This window comes from Sceloporus occidentalis, unplaced genomic scaffold (genome assembly GCF_023333645.1).
Source record: "Sceloporus occidentalis isolate IW3139 unplaced genomic scaffold, rSceOcc1.0.p SCAF_60, whole genome shotgun sequence".
Lineage (NCBI taxonomy): Eukaryota > Metazoa > Chordata > Lepidosauria > Squamata > Phrynosomatidae > Sceloporus > Sceloporus occidentalis.
The window spans coordinates 3,845,550-3,863,747 of NW_028317040.1; the positions used below are offsets into that span (position 1 = coordinate 3,845,550).

The 18,198-nt window shown below is 39.8% G+C and overlaps 1 protein-coding gene across 1 annotated transcript in view; it reads left to right on the plus strand.

Annotated features, from left to right (window-relative positions):
• The window catches only part of LOC149287498 (monocarboxylate transporter 8-like), a 59,478-nt gene extending 52,406 nt beyond the window's left edge, over positions 1-7,072 (plus strand). Inside the window, exons 3-6 of the mRNA XM_089492836.1 lie at positions 415-874; positions 1,039-1,182; positions 5,338-5,566; positions 6,783-7,072. Of these exons, the coding sequence (XP_089348962.1) occupies positions 415-874; positions 1,039-1,182; positions 5,338-5,566; positions 6,783-7,072 (1,123 nt within the window). The remainder of the gene's footprint in view (positions 1-414; positions 875-1,038; positions 1,183-5,337; positions 5,567-6,782) is intronic.
• The last annotated feature ends 11,126 nt before the right edge of the window (positions 7,073-18,198 follow it).

The window sequence follows — 18,198 nt, forward strand, 5'->3', positions numbered from 1 at the left end:
CAGCACTTTTTTCTGCTTCTGTCCCAGTTAGTGATATTTCTTTTAGCACTGTACCCAGTCATCTCCTTATTTCACCACAACGGCGGCTTTCTTAGTGAGGTTGATGCTGGAGATGAGCAGACATCATCTTATTGTTCCAGAGTTTGTGTGAACTTTCTCAGCAAACGTCCCTTTCTTATTTTCCAGTGATTTGTAATGTTTCACACTTACCTCATTAAATGCAGTTTTTTTCTGAATCACTCAAGGGACTTTGTGTACTTTGTTAGCATATACAGCTTAAACACAACTTTATAAGATTATAGTTAATTGCCCTGGATGTTTTGTACAATGTGGAGTTTGATTCATATGTCAATCTCATAATAGAGTGCTCTGGAATTCTTTGATAGCAGTTTATTTTCTTTTGTTCTTTTCCAGCTCTCTTGGCGTGCGATATTTCACCTACGGCATCCTCTTTGGCTGCGGAAGCTCCTTTGCTTTCCAGCCTTCTTTGGTCATTCTTGGTCACTACTTCAAGAAGCGGCTTGGACTGGCTAATGGCATTGTGGCTGGTGGTAGTTGCGTGTTCTCGATGTGCCTTCCTTTCTTACTGAAGACCATGGGTAAAGCTATCGGGCTGGCACACACCTTTCAAGTGCTGAGTGCATTCATGTTTATCCAGATATTCTTGTCGCTCACCTTCAAACCTCTCTTGCCCCCTCCCATTGAATACAGCAAAGAGATGGAAAAAGTGCCTGGAAGAAGCAAGGCTCATCAGTGCCTGGCGCACACTCGGAAGTATTTTAATATGCGGGTTTTTCGGAAGAAGACTTACACAATTTGGGCATGTGGCATTGCAATCACAGTTCTTGGATACTTTGTTCCCTATGTTCATCTGGTACGTGTCTATTCTAAAGCCCAGTCGATTTTATCTACTGTTATTGAAATCACACGTTTCATAGATTTCACTGTTTTGTCTAATCATGCAAAGTAATTGCAACAGTAGAGATTCCTGCTTTTTTTGAAATTTTTGTTTCTGGTTGCTTTCTGCCTCTCTCATAGATAAAGTTTGTGGAGCAGAGATTCAAAGAGAATACACAAGAATGGGTCCTCTTACTCTGTATTGGAGCCACATCTGGCATTGGACGTCTTGCATCTGGCAAAATTGGTGACTGCATCCCGGGTCTGAAGAAGATCTATTTGCAGGTACTATAGTCTATAAGCCAGTTACTCGATTGTAAGCAACGCTGTCTGCACTTCAGACCAATTTGCGGGTTCTTGTTGTTTTTGATAAGGTCTTTGCAGGTTTGTAGGGTATTGAACACTAAATGGACAAGTCAATGGGCTGAATACTCTGCAGGGTAATTTAGGCATTGGGGCAATAACTAAAAAAATGACGCACACACACACACGCATATATATTGTATTTACTTTAATAGCTTACTTAGGGAAGCCAAGATCAGTAGCATTATCCGATCGATTTCCTATGCTTGAGTTCTCACCTTTTTACCAACCACCCTTGTGAAAGCTGCTTGGACCGGTCAGCAACAATCAGCAATTTAGCAGTAGGGGGAGATAACTCAATAGGGAAGAATAATCATGTAGATTATATAAGAAGTTAAAACGGCTGCTCCTATAAACATAAGGTGGGTTTCATAAATGTATTTATCGCTTCATTTGATCTGTAAACAAATAAAATGTAAAACTGAAAAAATCGGGTTTAGGAAAAGTGACAGATCAGAGCTTTGAAATTTACCAATCCAAGATGCATTAAGAGCAATCATATTAATCTGCACGTTACAGTTTTATCAGTCAGTTTTCTAGCCCTGGAGACTTTACCTTTTGGGACAGTTTTTTACATTGTAAATATAAATAAGTATTTACCCTTTTATCTGTGTATGTATATATAAAATACAAAGTAAGTGTAAGTGTGTCTATATAGATATAAGAAATTCAAAATATGCAATATGGTAGATATTTTTCCTTAACCTAGTAAGATTGAGGATATTTTAGTTTTTATGTGATGCAGCTGCTCCACTGAAATTTATAAGGTAACATTCATTTCTTTATCCAGGGTTACAACATATAGAATGTCCCTGCAGGATTGTGGAAATGAAGTGCTAGGTTTAGCAAGTTTCTTGGCCAGCCACAAGTCTGAGGTTTTTATAAGAGCTATATATGTTGCAGGAAATTTTATACTGCTGACGTGTAACAGGTTCTGAGTCCAGAGCCTATATAACAAGGCCATTAAATCATGACATGTGGGTACAGAGAGGAGAAGGTTTTATTGGTTTTCTATTCCCCTGAAATGAGTGTTCATTAAAAGTTCAGAAAAAATGAACGCGAGTGAAAATAAATCATTGCCGTGTATAACTTAAACCAGTACCGCATGTGGGCAAGTCTGCAAAGTAACAAAGTGATCTAAGGGTCATTACAGTCACATATATCAGAGAGTTAAAGGAGCATGTACAGCGTTTGCAAGTTGCAAAAAAATGTGAGTTTGCAGCGAAAAAGTTGCATGAGTTGAACAAAAGAACAACTCATGGATTCAGAAATGTCAACTCAAAATCTGTTCACAAATCAACTGCAAGACCATTGAGTTGAAAAAGTAAGCAACTTGTGGAGTGCTTGCAAGCAGCAAATGCGAGTCAGAAGTAGGCTCCAACTTGCACATTTGTATGCCCCGCCTTCATATTTGACACATATATGTAAAGAGAGGGACCCAAAATCCCTTATTAACCAAGAAAGGGACCAATATCTTCCCTTCCTTCACCAGGTGCACAAAGTGACGGAGGTAATAAAATAAGTCTTATTGCACCCTTCTTTGATTGTAAGGGGTTCCTGGGCACCCGTTTCATTTGTTTTAAGAACTATTTTATTTTAATATACAGTACATTGTGCTAGGGATAGATGCAACATAGTATATGCAAAATACAATCAGCCACACAAGGTGCTCAGACAATATGAGCTTACTCCGCAGCAAGTGTAGAATGAATCATCATGAACATTGGGACTTTTTTAAGCAAATGAGGCACAATCCAAGTACAAATAGAAACAAGTGTTATAGCTTTATTGCGGTCCATGGTCCGTACAAAATCATTAACGCATGTTGTGCAGGGAATCACGGAGGTAAGTCAATGTATATTTGTGCAGGCAAACGCTAGACAACTCGGTGTTTTCTGAAAAGGCGCCGACTTGTTGCTAGGGAGCCTTATGTCTTTTGGTTTTGCATGCACTTACCTGAAACATGAAAAATGTAAAGTCCTATAAAGCTGAATTTTACTAATTAATTTGATAACTGCATCCTGCTTCAGCTTTTAATTAAGTCTCTTTCATGGCTGCTGTGTAATTGAAGTCCAGATAAGAATGCACTTTCATATACTCGTGGACCTAATCTATTTATATGACAAACATAAGACTCTGGGTTGAGGGATTCCAATCCAAAATAAACGAAGCAGCTTATAAATGTTACGTGCAGTAGGCAGAGGATAATAACTTTTTATCCTAATAAACTGTAAGACCACCATCTCTGTGGAGAAGATTAGCTATATATCATATAATGTATTCCAACACAATTATTAATAGACATGGCATAACTCAGGCATGTTATTGGTGGCACCTATGATAAATTAAAGGATACATACTGTTCCTTTTTTTTATCATTTATTTCTTTTTCCACAAACATGAGGGACTGGTAAAACCATAAATACATATTTTACTGATGATTAAGTGCTGCATACTTGTTTTATCTTTACCAGACCATATCTTGATCTGCTAAATAAAGCTAATAATGCCTAGGTATTTATTCCTTAGGGAGGATATTACATTTGTGAAAGATAATTTATTAACTTATCTGCTGGTCTGGAGATCACCATTAGATCGTATGTTAAACTTAATTATATTACAGCAAAATACTTCAGAATAATTGAGTAGTATACTACTACGTGTTACTGAAGCTTCTCTGGCACTTTTCCCAAACTATATCTTATTGTTCTGTACAAAACAAATCACATAGTTGTGTTTACAGATAGAGCGCCTAGTACCCTACTCTGTGAAGTGCCGATGGATGTTATTTGAGCAGCCATCTTAATATTTTAAGGCATTGTTCGTCCCTAATAAATTATTATTAATTATGGTTCCTCTCCACACCAAAAATGCTCGCCGATTTACAAAAACACATGTTGCAGGTAGTTTTATAGGTGTGTGTGTGTGTGTGTATATATATATATATATATATATATATATATATATACCGTATTGGCTCGGATATAGGCCGCCCCCGTATATAGGCCGCACCCTAAAAGTTTGGTGCTTTTTTAAAGAAAAAGTTTTTTTCTTTAAAAAAGCACCAAAAAAACATGCTGCCACTCTGCCCCCCCCCGAGATATGCTGTCACTGTCCTCCCTCCCCGAGATATGCTACCACTGTCCGTCCCCCCCCCCCCGAGATATGCTGCCACTGTCCTCCTCTGCCCCCCGAGATATGCTGCCACTGTCTTCCTCTGCCCCCCGACTTACCGGAGCTGACTCCCGGGTGTCTTGCGAGGCCGGCGGGGGACATCTACGCAATACGCGTATACAACTTCCGGTGCCGGATGTGCCGGCACCGGAAGTTGTATACGCGTATTGCGTAGATGTCCCCCGCCGGCCCTGCAAGACACCCGGGAGTCCGCTCCGGTAAGTCAGGCGGGGGGCCAGAGGTAAAACGCGCTTAGACAACCTCCCGTGCCGGCACCCCCCCCCGTGGGAAGTGCTGGCAGGGGAGGCTGTCTGAGCGTATCGGGGAGTAGGATGCAGGTCCCCTGCACCGCTGCGGGGGATCTGTATCCTAACCCCGCTGCCTGCCCGGCGCCCGGGACTGCATGTCCCGGGCGTCGGGCGCTAGACCCCGAATATAGGCCGCACCCCCACTTTAAAGACTTAAAGTGGGGGGAAAAAGTGCGGCCTATATCCGAGCCAATACGGTATATATATATAAGCTCATATTGTCAGGTTTTATATGATTTATCCCTCCCCTAATTAATCTATTATTGCTTGTCTTCGGTGGAAGGTACAGAGGAGAAGACTTGCAGGAAATGGTTAAATATGCTGTTTCTGCCCTTTCCTTATAAGTAGCTTTTACTCCAAATACCCCCCAAAACATGTAATTGTATCTATACCAAAATCAGGACTCGCCAATGTCGCAATAATGTATATCCTGGGTGGATGCATTGATAAAAACGATTGCTTACCAAGTTGCTGTTGTGCTGCATTAACGAAGCATGGTGAATATTCACAAACACATGGAGTGGTGTTACTATTCTCTTCTGTCTGTATTTAATTGGTTGTACAGATACCTTGCTACTTCTCTTATGTATTTCAGGTGGCCTCCTTCCTGCTGCTGGGAATCATGAGCATGATGCTGCCGTTGTGCCAAGTGTTTGAGAGTGTCATTGTGGTGTGCCTCTTCCTGGGCTTGTGTGATGGTTTCTTGATCAGCTTAATGAGTCCTATCGTCTTTGAGCTGGTGGGGCCAATGCAGGCCTCTCAAGCAATTGGTTATGTCCTTGGGCTTATGGCCATCCCGATGACAGCTGGACCCCCTATAGCAGGTTAGGAGCAGAGCAAGTGAATGGGGGTGGGGAGCGTATCATAACACTTTTGGTGAGTTTGCTTGCAATACATAAGAAGCAAGCTGGAGCACGTTGATTTATCAAAGCAAGCTGGTGTGTAACTCTGGAGTAAAAGTTCTAAGGTTGACCGCTTCGGGGTTTAGCACTGTATCCCAGGGCGGCATTTGCCTGGATAAACATGCCTCGCGGTAAGCAAAAGGCTGGTTATATAGAATTTTAACTTGAGCCACTTACAAAGCAGGAACGAGATGCCTACTGCAACTTCACTGTGTGCTGTGTAGTGCCTCAGATTTCCGAACCTTTACTAGATGTTGTCAGTAACACACTGGCTGTATAGAGCATATTGTTGTAATTACAAACTCAACAATGTGTGCAATTCCACTTATTTTCTCCTTACATTTCAGCTTTCTGATCATAAAAATGAAATGTTGCATTCTGATTATGTTATCTCGAGGAAGTAAGAGTACTAATAAATATTACTGGGTACAAGCTGATACTATGAATACAAACAACAATGTGTTCATTAACCAGGGTTTTTAAATGATGCTCGCTTACTTGATGTAGCATTACTTTTAACAAAGCCATGAGCTAATCGCCCATTTTAATAGTTTTCTCCCATCCAAATATTCAGATGGAATTAAGTTTTTTTTATTTTTTTTTATTTTTTATTAAACAGCAGCACTTTGCACTCACGAAGAGGAATAACTGCGGAAGGTTGAGGGTTTTTTTTTCCCATTTGAGTTGGGAGATCTTAACACCTGAGGGTCTTTTTTTGAGGGATGAGTAGGCCAGGAGATAAAAGGTCATTTGTTTATTCACAAAGAGCTGAAATGGCATAAAAATAGGCCCAGGTGGATTGCTTCACAGTAATTCTTCACATAAGGGTCAACTCGCCAGGATCACCTTCTGCTTTACTACAGTCAGTGTCACATAAACTCAATGCTCAACTTCAACAAGTTTTCTCCAGCTGACAAAGTAATAGTGACTTGAATCTCAATCTGGGAGAAGTTAGGCAGATGGTAAATCCTCTGAGTAGTCGTGACATGCGTGAGTTACCGCTAGATGCAGATGGGGATTAGTGAATTACTGGGATCTAGCAATACAATGCTTTACCTGCTACTGCCTGTTATGTGTAGGTAAGCAAAAGGCAGAGGACTGCACGGTCCACCAAAATAATACGTCTGTCTTATTACAGGTCTCCTGCGGGATTACCGAGGAAGCTATGACTTGGCCTTTTACCTGGCTGGCATTCCACCTCTGGTTGGAGCACTGATTCTTTTGTCTGTTCCTTTGATCCATGAGAAAGATCTGAAGAAGGCGCAGCGGGTAGAGGAAGATAAAGAGAAGGCACAGGATAGTGTGGTGAACGGAGAGCTTCTACCCGGCAGCCCTGTAACAGATGCTTGTGTGTTGTCTGCTGCACAAGATCCTGTACCAGCAGGGCACAAACTGCAGCTTGAGTCGGCACCGAACAGCAATATGTAGCCTGAGCAAGACAACGGTTCTTAATTGTTACTGTTGGTTGTATTTCTGTTTTGATCCATTTCTTGTCCCAGTTTTGCAATTCAGGTCTGCTTGGCTGTCAGACCCACAGGGACACCGGTTCAAACAGTGCATTTAACACAGCCAAATGGTTTTCATATAAGTGCATAGGCTTAGGTGTGGATGTGATTAGATACCAACTATATTCTGTAAGTAAACAGTTTTATTATGGGGACTACTTGTCTTCCTCCCCATGAAATTTTCCAACAGGATTGTAAACCGGGCTCGGTAGGGTGATTTAGCCTTATTTACTCCTTACTAGCCCTGGCTGCCAACTATACAATGAAAGGTGCACTCCAGCAGTGCCCCATTTGAATTGATGTTTTCTCCCCTTGTAAATACATGGGGAAGAATCACCCCCACACAGATTAGCCTCTTTTTTCCCCCTTTTTTGGGTTTCAGCAGATGCGTTCGGCCGAACACATCTTGTGCTTGCCACGGTGCACGCGCGTCATAAGGTAAGTGCTGTAACATGGTGGGGTCTGCGTGTGGCACTGTAGTGTTGCATTCATATTATTGTAAAACGTTGCTGTTTAGCAGTGATGCACGGTTAGTCATCACTGTGTATTCATGTTAAAGTTTATCAAATTTAGCAACCTGAAAGAGCAACCAAATTGTTAATCTATAAAAAAAAAAGAAAGAAATCTGCACTAACTTCTTCAAAATTGAGACGTTGATTATGGTTTTAATAATTTTGACTCACAAGAACTGATCTGCCATTACAGGCTGTGAACATTTAAAATAGCTTACTTATCTCTGTATGCATATATATATCATCATACAACATGTATATCCATTAGAATGTATTACATAGATAAGTTCAGCTTTAAATCTTTGTAACCATCTGTACATAGCCTGTGGGTATTTTCCCTCGCCGGGAACTACTTGGATGACATCACTACTTATAACGACCTGCCACCTGAATTTGCCATTAATCAAAAGAGCTGAACCAGAATGTGTTTACTTTAAATACATTTTCCTTTCGGTGAATCTCATTTGTAACTGCACGTGCCTCTAACGGTAAAGGCTCACATGCTTATGAAACAGGCAGACTACTTTGCAAAATAATCCATAGGTGGACATTGATCCCAAAAATTGGAACTGTATGCCTTGAATTGATTATTTGGAAATGTAATGGGGCACATTTATTACGCATTCTACATTTATGCAGGTGAGGCGCCCCATGTTCATACTTTAGGAGTACTTTGAGGGTATAGGTCTGAAACCCTTAGATTAAGACCATTTAGATAATAAGATTGGTTTACTTTAAAAGAGAGAATTTTCAAAATTAAATTCCTAAAAATAAATCGTAATGCGTCCCTGTGTGGCCCATACGGACTGGTCCTATAAGTGCCCTCTAACTTAAATCAATCCCACCACTTGCTCCCACTTAATGCTCAGATCACCAGTGCCTTGCTTAATGCGGAGATATTTCACGCTCTAGAATGACGAGGCATTGCTATCTTTAGTGGGCCCCCACTTTTGTGTTTCTAGATTGTAGTCATGGATTTGATTTGCTAATTTTAATCAAATATTTTGATTCTCTGTTCTTCTCTAAACTGTTCTGGGACACTGACCCATCCTGCTCGGACACTGTGCTCTTAGAAAGGCAATATGTGTATCACCTATTCACATACCCAAAACAAATCCGATCATCCATCCTACCATCTTCATGATCTATGCTAGATTCACGCCATAACTAATAGCTATCGTGTTTTAGGAGTTTTTATTTTTCTTGTCTCTCTATTCTGTAGGGAATTAAAGGCACACTCTACCCATGAAATGCACTTTAATGTATTAGATAGCTGAGTGTCCCCTTTAAATTACCCCCCCCTCTGTGCAAATGCTCCGAATCCCCCCTATACATTTGCTCTCTTTCCTCGTCCTCTGACTTCTTAGTTTGCAGGAGAAGCGTTCGGCCAAACACAGCAAGGCAAGAGGTCCGAGAGATAATATCTTCCCAGATATCATGGCTAAACTTTAAAAAAAAAAATCTATTTCCAAAGGTAGTCCAGACAAACCATTCTGAACTCCTGCAGAGAGATGTCTCGCATGATAAACCTCTTTAAGCTACATTGATTAATTGTAAATTGGTCTTCAGGTGGCAGGTCAGCATTATGATAGTATTGTTCACAAATGCTTTTTATGATATTCACATTCTGCATTGATCGAAAAGGTTTCACGATGAAAAGACATGGAATGGTGACGTGTTGTTTGGACTGCATCACACAAAATCACATTTCTGCGTGATCCTGAAAGGGAAGCAAGCGTATGAAGAAGACCTCAAGTTTCTTACTATTTGGCGTTTGTGAAAGTGACATGAGCACAAAGTAAAGAAAATTACTCTTATACAACTAAATGCCCAAGAATTATTGATAGTGTCCAAAAAAGTCATTTGCATCTTTTGTGAATTTGACTTTTAATGAATGGCGTACAAAATATTTTGTACCCATTCCATCTTAAGAATGTATTGTCTTTTGAAATGTAAGCACATTTCTGCCGTGACACTGGAGTCTCCCCTACTTTATCACAGGATCTCCAATGTGGTACTGTGACTTTTAGTAATGTTTAAAAAAAAAAAAATTTAAAAGTTTAAAAAAAAAAAAAAAAAAGACCTTTGTAATAGGATTGTCGGCTTCACCCATGTGAGAGGAAACTGATTTCATTATTGTTCATTTTGCCGTAGACCAAAATCCACAGACTTTATGGATTTTGCTTCTGGCAACATAAATGTTAGTGTTTTGTTTTTTGATAGCACTTATTTTTCTAAATGATCAGTTTTAATGATTTTAAAGCTGTTTATGCTTTTTCTGGTAGAAAAGCAAGCGAGGAAAGGACGGGTCCTTTTTGGCAACAAAAGGGTTAAGCCTTCAGCATACTAAAGGAACTGGATAGAGAGGCACACGAAAGAAACCGGTGTGGCGGTATTTTAGCAGCTGCTCCTTGTATATAAAAGCAATGACAATCATAGACGGAAGCATTGCCTTAGAACGGTCCCTGTCTGGGATGGTATAAGCCAAGGGATTAATGAGAATCATCCTGGGGGAATTAGCTTTATTCTTCAATGTACGATTCGTCATAGGTGTAGCCTATGGATTTTTAGACCAAAATTAGTTTGGTGTTTGTGTCCTATACAGACAGTAGGGACTGTCTCTCATATAGCCAGATCCTGCAGAGAATTCAACACAAGTAGTTTTGGGGTTTTTTTGTTTTTTTTTTACAAAAGTTCAATTAATGGACTTAATTGAGAATAACAATTCTCAATACCATATAAGCATGAGCAAATCATGTCCTTTGCCTGTAGCATGATCATATTAAAAAGGTAGAAAATGCATGTGTGCCTTCCCACGCCGTATTATCTGTGCTGCTAGACTTATTACCAAATAGGCTGCATTAGGAGAATTCGGTAAAAAAAAAAAAAGTGCCATTTTTAGCATTGTGAACTTGCAATATTTTTGGCAGCGTGGCTGGCGTATACTATCCCTTGTATGGGTAGATTGTGTAGCGGGGTTTTATTTTCACCAAAAGAGCTAGTAGAGTCCCTTCTTTATGATTTATCCCTGGGACTGTCCAGCTGCTTTTTAAAATGGGATAAGCTTTAAGGATGATTACCTGTCTATAGGCCCTTGGCAAACGGTGTATAGGAAGAGGAGTGCTACACCTGTGCCGAAGAAGGGCTGGATCATTGAAAAGTCAATGATTCATCGCTGAAATGCAGTTTGACATAAACGTTTTATGTATTGCCTTAATGATGATTCCTGTGTGCGCCAGGAAAGTCCTTTGTAGTGCCTCTGCGCGCATGTTTAGATACGGCGTGCCCTTTAATGTCAGTACACTACAAATGTGTCAAGCATCGCCGTGCTCACATCTTCTTAATCCACTATATACTGGTAGTGGAGGAACCGTATAGGAAGTTATGTATGATATATGTTGGCTAAGTTTACTGTAACCCGGGGGTGAGCCCCAGCACTTTGCACTTGATTCACCAGTGAAAGTACCAACTCTGACTTACGGTTCCTCCCTGCTAGGACCACTTTTACAATGTGGTCTGTTTCTCAGTTCCAGTCCTTTCGCTAATACAATAATTGAGATTTCTGATGTACATTCAGCCATCAGATGGCAAATTGTATTATCAAAGTGCCTTCCAAAATCCTACTGTCGGTAACGAATTGTATTCCAACTTGTGATGTCTCCACAGCAAGGATTATTTTGCTTTATAATATTTTTGGGTTCCATGTGCATCCAGTTCCCATAAAATGAAGGCTGGGGTTTTGGGTGTGTTTTGTTATTTGTAACTGGATTAATATAGATTACATTATCCCCATCAACCAAGCAGGCAGCAGCGAGTCTGCTGATGAACACGTATTGTGTTGTTGTGTCTATTGTATTATGGCAAGTAAATAAAAGCCAAAAATATTATGCATACGGCCGGTTTGAATGAGAAGGCTAATAGAAAATAACAATAAAAAAAACCTGCAAAAGATCTTTTTGGTAAATTGTAAATAGTAGTGTTTATTTGGCAGGGCACTTAAATCTAATATGTTTAGAACAGAATGCATTGTACTGCTGTTGTGACCTGGATAGACGTTTATGAATAGCATATGGTATTCCTCTTAATAGTAATAAATTCCATAAACAGATATTTTCCTTTAACTATGGATGTATGGAAAATATATTGCATTGCTGCATTAAAGGTGCTGTTCCGTCAAATGTAAGTTGTTTGGGTTTTTGTTTTTTTTCTCAAAATTCACCACTACAAATATAATTCTTAGGACTATTCTATGCCCGAACTAAGACTAAAAAAAATAAATGAAGCACAATTTGGCCTCATTCAAGATTTTGCCAGGAACTCTTCAGTGCCGTGTGGGACAAAAGCAGGTGGTTGTTGCCATACAAAGACAATATCTTTTAATGTTTGTGGGTTTTTTTGTATTTCTGTGATTAAACCTTAAGTGATTAAACCTTAATCTGCAGATCTGCTATAGGTTATTTGCGTAACATACAAGAGAGTGCTTTGTCTGGAACAGCACCTTTAAAATGACTGCATCCCTTTATATAAGGCTAGTTTTACATTGGTTTTCTTGTTCTCGTTAGTGTGTGATATTAGATTATGCCCATCTATACCGAAATAATCAGTCTGTCGATTCTTTTTCTAAAGCAAAATAGTTAACAGGTCAAAATGCACTCTACAGGAGGGCGATAGAAGGCTGACACCAAATTTGTCACTTTTTCATTTCTAGCCCTGTGTTACACGTCTCCGTCTATTGCCTGCTGCTTTATACATAACTTTGAATATATTACACGGTAAGAGAGCAACCAAAATAGCACGCCATCTGTATTTAGTGAATTACATATGTTTAGTGTTCTTACTGCAAAGCACCTTTATGTTGATAAAAGTAAACTTTTACTTTCCTTGAGGAATGACCTGGTGAATGACCAAGTCCAAAGAGTGTTTGTGCGTTAGACACCTCTTTTCTAGTTACTCTGTTCTCTGGATGTACTTGGCATCTATTCCTTGCTGTTTTTTTATTTCTGTCCTATGGCTATGGCATGGTCAATGTTCTAGCTCTCTTGTACCGTTTAGCTTAGAGTGATGAGAGTTACAACCAGTAAATGGTCAACCACAGTCCAAATCAATGTTAAAAAAGGCAGGCCTATCAAATCCCAAGTAAGCTACACAGTACTTAACCATTCTAAAAAATATTAATCATGCCATTACCCTTAATTACTTGATAATTGAGAAATCTGTTATATTTCCACCTTGATAATTGAGAAATCAGTTATATATCCACCTTGAAGGCACAATTAAAATGCCAGGCAAGCCACGATCCATTCACCTAATTTTATATTTGATCAATTGAAGTAAAAGTATTAAGAACACAAGGGCAGTATGTTTGTGCTATCGAGTGTAAATTATGAAATTCCAGCACAAAGCACTGGTATTTTGTGGTTGAATTCCACATTTGAAGTGTTTCTGGGCATACGGCATAAAAGATGGATTTACTGTGAAGATCAAAGTACGGTGTAACTGTAATATTTAATTGAAAGCTGGGATTCAAGTTATTTTTACGCTTTCTAAAATACTGCTGAATGATTTAGTTATCTGTGTCTAGAAATTATATTTCCTGCTGCCACATATATATCTGTTGTCTTTGTTTAATGATGTTATGTCTAATTTAACTGGAGGCGACTTTGTATATAACAAACTTTTATCTAGATCTGCTTTTATTCTCTTTGTACGCTGACTAGTCAGTAATTTGACTTGATTTTAAGTGACCAAACTGCCAGTGTTTTAAATAAAAAAAAGATAAATAAAAAGAATAAAGAAAAGAATGTTCTGCGTTTTGAAATTGAAACCTTGGTCTCTGTGCTTTTTTGACGTGTGGAATAAAAACTATTTTGTAGTATAATTATTGTTTTGATTATTATTGAATTAAGATATTGTGAGTTCCAGCACTTGTATAATATGTTGGATCTTTATAAATAAATTACATTAAACAAGTAATTGTGTGTATATATTTTTTTCCAAGTAAGAGATATAAAAGGACCACAGATGCCAAACACATCATTCAAGAAATCTATTTCTATAGTCAAATTGAGGATTTAGTTACATAATTTATAGTCTAAGCAACCAAATAAATGGAATAATCTTATCATTTTGGTTTTTACATGAATATTATTTGTGACAAAAAGTTTAGGTGAAACATTCCGTCATGCTTCCAATGGTAACCCTAAATGCAACATAGGATATCTTATGGGACGTAGGGTGGGCATGTTTATGTGCATTTTACTTGTGTGTGCTATTGAATAAATATTGGTGGCACTAATGGCATGTGTGGTACATTTCTTCTCTTTGGAATATTGTTGGACAAGGGAAAAGCAGAGTGGCAGAGCCTGTACTGGCGTTTGGGTGTCAGTGTGGCAGAGCCTGTCCTGGTGTGTGTGTTTGGGTGTCAGTGTTGCAAACCCTGTCCTGGTGTGTGTGTGTTTGGGTGTTGGCGTGGCAGAACCTGTCCTGGTGTGTATATTTGGTTGTCTGTTTCCTGGCACTTTACTTACTGCAGGAATAAATAAAATCTGCCTCACACTGATGTCATCTTTATCCAGTATGGATGCCAAGGAGTTAAGATTCTTTCTATTTTATTTATTTTCATAAAATGGCCATCAAAATCCTCAGCACCAGGCCTGTGATGCTTTTAATCCGGCCATGCCTCCAGTGTGCGTCAAACAGCTTAAATCCAGCTTGTACCCACAGTGTGCTCCAGCCTTGTGTGGTTTTATTTGGCTAAACTTGTTTTAAATGGTTTGTGGATGGGGGTTAATAATTAGGACAGTTTGTAGTAGTATTGTACTAAAATAAAAGAGAAACTAATGAGGCGACTATGTTTATAGCTGGAACGGGGTATTTAAATCATTGCTGTCTATTCAATAAATAATATTTCTTTGCACTATTGTTGTTACTCATGTAGTACAAACCGTTGTCAAGTGCTTAATGTACAAAATGAGCTCCTTAGTTTTGGTCCTGCAAGTCAGTTTTCCCGGACACTCGAGTGGCTATTACAAGTCTTCCCACTGCTAATAAATGAAGGATTTAGAGTTTATTCTGTGCTAATATACACAAGTATGGAATATGCTCTACAACGTACCAAGAGGGCCGGAGAGGTTTCCCTCCCCGGACTGACAGAGCTCCTGCATTCCACAAATTATTCATTCATGGGAAACATCCCAAACATTGTAGATTCTTTCATTCTTATTTAAGGTTTTGTATTGTTCCTCGCTGCACAGCTCTGGGGATAAGGTCTTTTGGAGTAATTTTTTTCCCCTCTTTCATTTCCACATAAATGATTAGATGAATTTATTAAGGGAGAGGAGATATTTCTTCAAGTTGTTTTATGGCAATTATATGGCATTGCTAGTGCAACAGTCCTTTCCAGCGAAGTGGGTGGTTCAGGTGAAAAGAGTGGCTTAACAATAACGTAGTAGGGATTGTTCTCTATGCCTTATTACAGAGGGGCAATACTGAATATATTCAGTCAGAGGGGAGGCAAACCCAAAAACATGAAATTCCTGACTACTAAACAGCTGACTCTTTTTCCACAGACACTTAATACTAAAATAGCATCCTGTCTACAGTACAAGATACAGGGGACCTGTTGGCAGCGGTCATATTCTACACTTATGCTAAAAGGCTTCTCACAAATGAGTTCTTTCCAATTGTGATATAGAAATGGACTTAAGCTCAACGACAAGCCGAATGCACCTAATTTGGTTATGTTAAATGTTGTGACATTATGCCTATAACGGTGCTGCAAAACCGTGGTTAGCAGATCACCCTCAACTGGCCTATTTACACTATGGAGACTGTGCCATCTCGGCACACTCTTTACAGACTACATTAGAAGGCACTGCGAGCCTTTAAGACACAGTACCATCACATGACGCCATATCCTGGCTCCCTGTTTCTTAAAGGCACAGCGTGCCTTTTAATAAGCTGAAAACGCAGACTGCAGAAGGGGTCGTCCTGGGATGTTGCTGTAGTTCGGGCTAAGGGCAGCACAAAAGGTAACTACGTCACTGATGCATGAGCTTATCATTTCCCATATCTCTTCTCTACAATCCATTCTCAGCTTAAGATTTTTTCCTCCAAAACACTGCTTACTTCCACACTAACACCTTGGCTTCCTATCAAATAGAACACAAGTTCAAAAAATATATACGATAACCTGTAAAGCACTAAATACATCTGTTGGCACTAAATAAATAAAAAAATATATATACGTTACACAACATTACATTATACGATATTACATTCCAGTGTGGGGGATCACTGCCCCAGGCAGCAGAATATGTAAAATCTGTGTAAAAAGAGAACAGCGCTGTGGTTGTAAAATTCAAAGTGAAATGTTATCACATCATTAACAAATGTCCAAACAGGGCTTGAATTAGTGCCCACAACCTTACATTTTTGAGAAGAGATTAATCATAGATCACATTAGCCCTTGGCATACGGCTAACACTGGAGAAGTGCTTTGGGGTTATATTATTCACATGAAGTAGTCCCAAATACCGTATTTGCTCGATTATAAGACGACCCCGATTATAAGACGACCCCTCAAATTTTGGATCTTATTGGGGAAAAAAAGAAAAGGCCTGAATATAAGACGACCCTAATGGGAAAAAAATCAAAACCACTGTTTTTGTGTTTTTTTCTTTTTTCTTTCTCACCTGTCAGTGGGAATAGCAGATCTATATGTCCCATCAACATGTCCCATCAACTTGTCCCATCAACATGTCCCATCAACATGTCCCATGCTCCTCAGTCACGCTTAAAGGGGTCTGGGAATCATGGGAAATGTAGTTCACTAGGTTGTGCCCCTAATTGAACCAGCTATGCAAATCATTCCTACCTGACAGTCTATGCTCCTCTTCACAAATTGTGAACAGGAGCACAGACTGTCAGGTAGGACTGATTTGCATAGAATCATAGGCACAAAACGTAAAAAACGAAGCTGGGTCAGGTGAGAACAGCGCGACCCACGTGACCCGCGCATCTGTTATGGTCACAGCTTCCGATTCGGCCGCATCGGAGGATGCTGAAGCCGCGGATTACGGAGGCGGCGGCTGCTGCCGCGGATTACGGAGGCGGAGGCGGCGGCTGCCGCGGATACGGAGTCGGCGGCTCCCGCGAATACAGAAACGGCGACGGCTGCCGCGAATACAGAAGCGGCGGCGGCTGCCGTGAATACAGAAGCGGCGGCGGCGGCGGCGGCTGCCGCGAATACAGAAGCGGCGGCGGTGGCTGCAGCTGATACGGCGGCGGCGGCTGCCGATGGAATTGTGAGGTATCGTGGGGGATGATTTGAGGCCTGATTACAAGACGACCTCGATTATAAGACGAGGTCGGTTTTTCAGAAGTTTTTTTCTGGAAAAAACCTCGTCTTATAATCGAGCAAATACGGTAGTATTCATTCGTGAAAGTGAGTGCTCCCAACATTTCAATATCAATTTGCAGTACACTTACAAGCAGGGTAGTCACTTTAAAGCAATTCTCTTCATTCATCTAAAACATGACGCATCCTGGAAAGTCACTATTGTTTCCCAAATGACCACTTTCAGTGGCTTTTTGTGCTTTTCAATGTTCCTTTCGGTTAATGCCGATGTATGTTGATCCATTTCTAAAGCCTGTATGTCAGATATGTTTTAGGAACTAGATATATTTGACCCTTCAAGCTGGGTCTCCATCCCAATTATGCAGTTTCTTTTATTCTCGTTCCTTTAGTCCCCTTCATGACATCATGAATGATAAACCATTTTGGACAAATTGAGCAAGCTAATGGATTTCCCTCTTGTGGGGAAAGGACCATTTTAAAAGGGCAATTAAAGGGCTCCCTGCTCCTGAAAGGTTAAATTCAGGTTGAGTGTAAATCTCTCCCACTACCCTGTTGTATAGTTTATATTAAGTTATTGTTAATTGGACAAAAGGGGCAAGGGCGGTGGGGTGAAAAAAAGGTTACGAGCAAACATCAAAACCAGGAGGCAGCCTGCAGGCAGATTTTGCCTTTGCTGTTAATGTAATGATCCAAGCAGCAAATATATGATCTTGAGAGATCTGGATAAACGTAGGTTTTAAAAAGAAAAAAATTGCATTGCCCATTTGGCATTTTGTAAAGTACATTGGGAAGGTTGCTTAACTTGGTTTCATTTTTAAGAACTTTCCCCAAAATTGGCATAACTACAAGCCAAAGAGGCGGTTTGGCACACAATTCTCTCTTCCAGGCTGAGCATGATGGACGTTTCTTTTCTTTGGAACAAATAGGATGATAAGGTGTTTACAAGCAAGTTTCTATCTCTTAATATAAGAAAAAAACAAAATATTAAAATAAATTTTTAGATAGAAACATTGCATTTTAAAGAAAAGTTATGTAAAAGGGTTTTCATAAGGGTTTTGCTTTGCCCTTCAAAAACATGCAAGGAGGCCACAAAATGGTACACCAAGCATTGAACTGTAAAGGTGGCATTGATTAATATATATTTAAGGCGTGTGCCACGATGCATGATGAGAATATTTA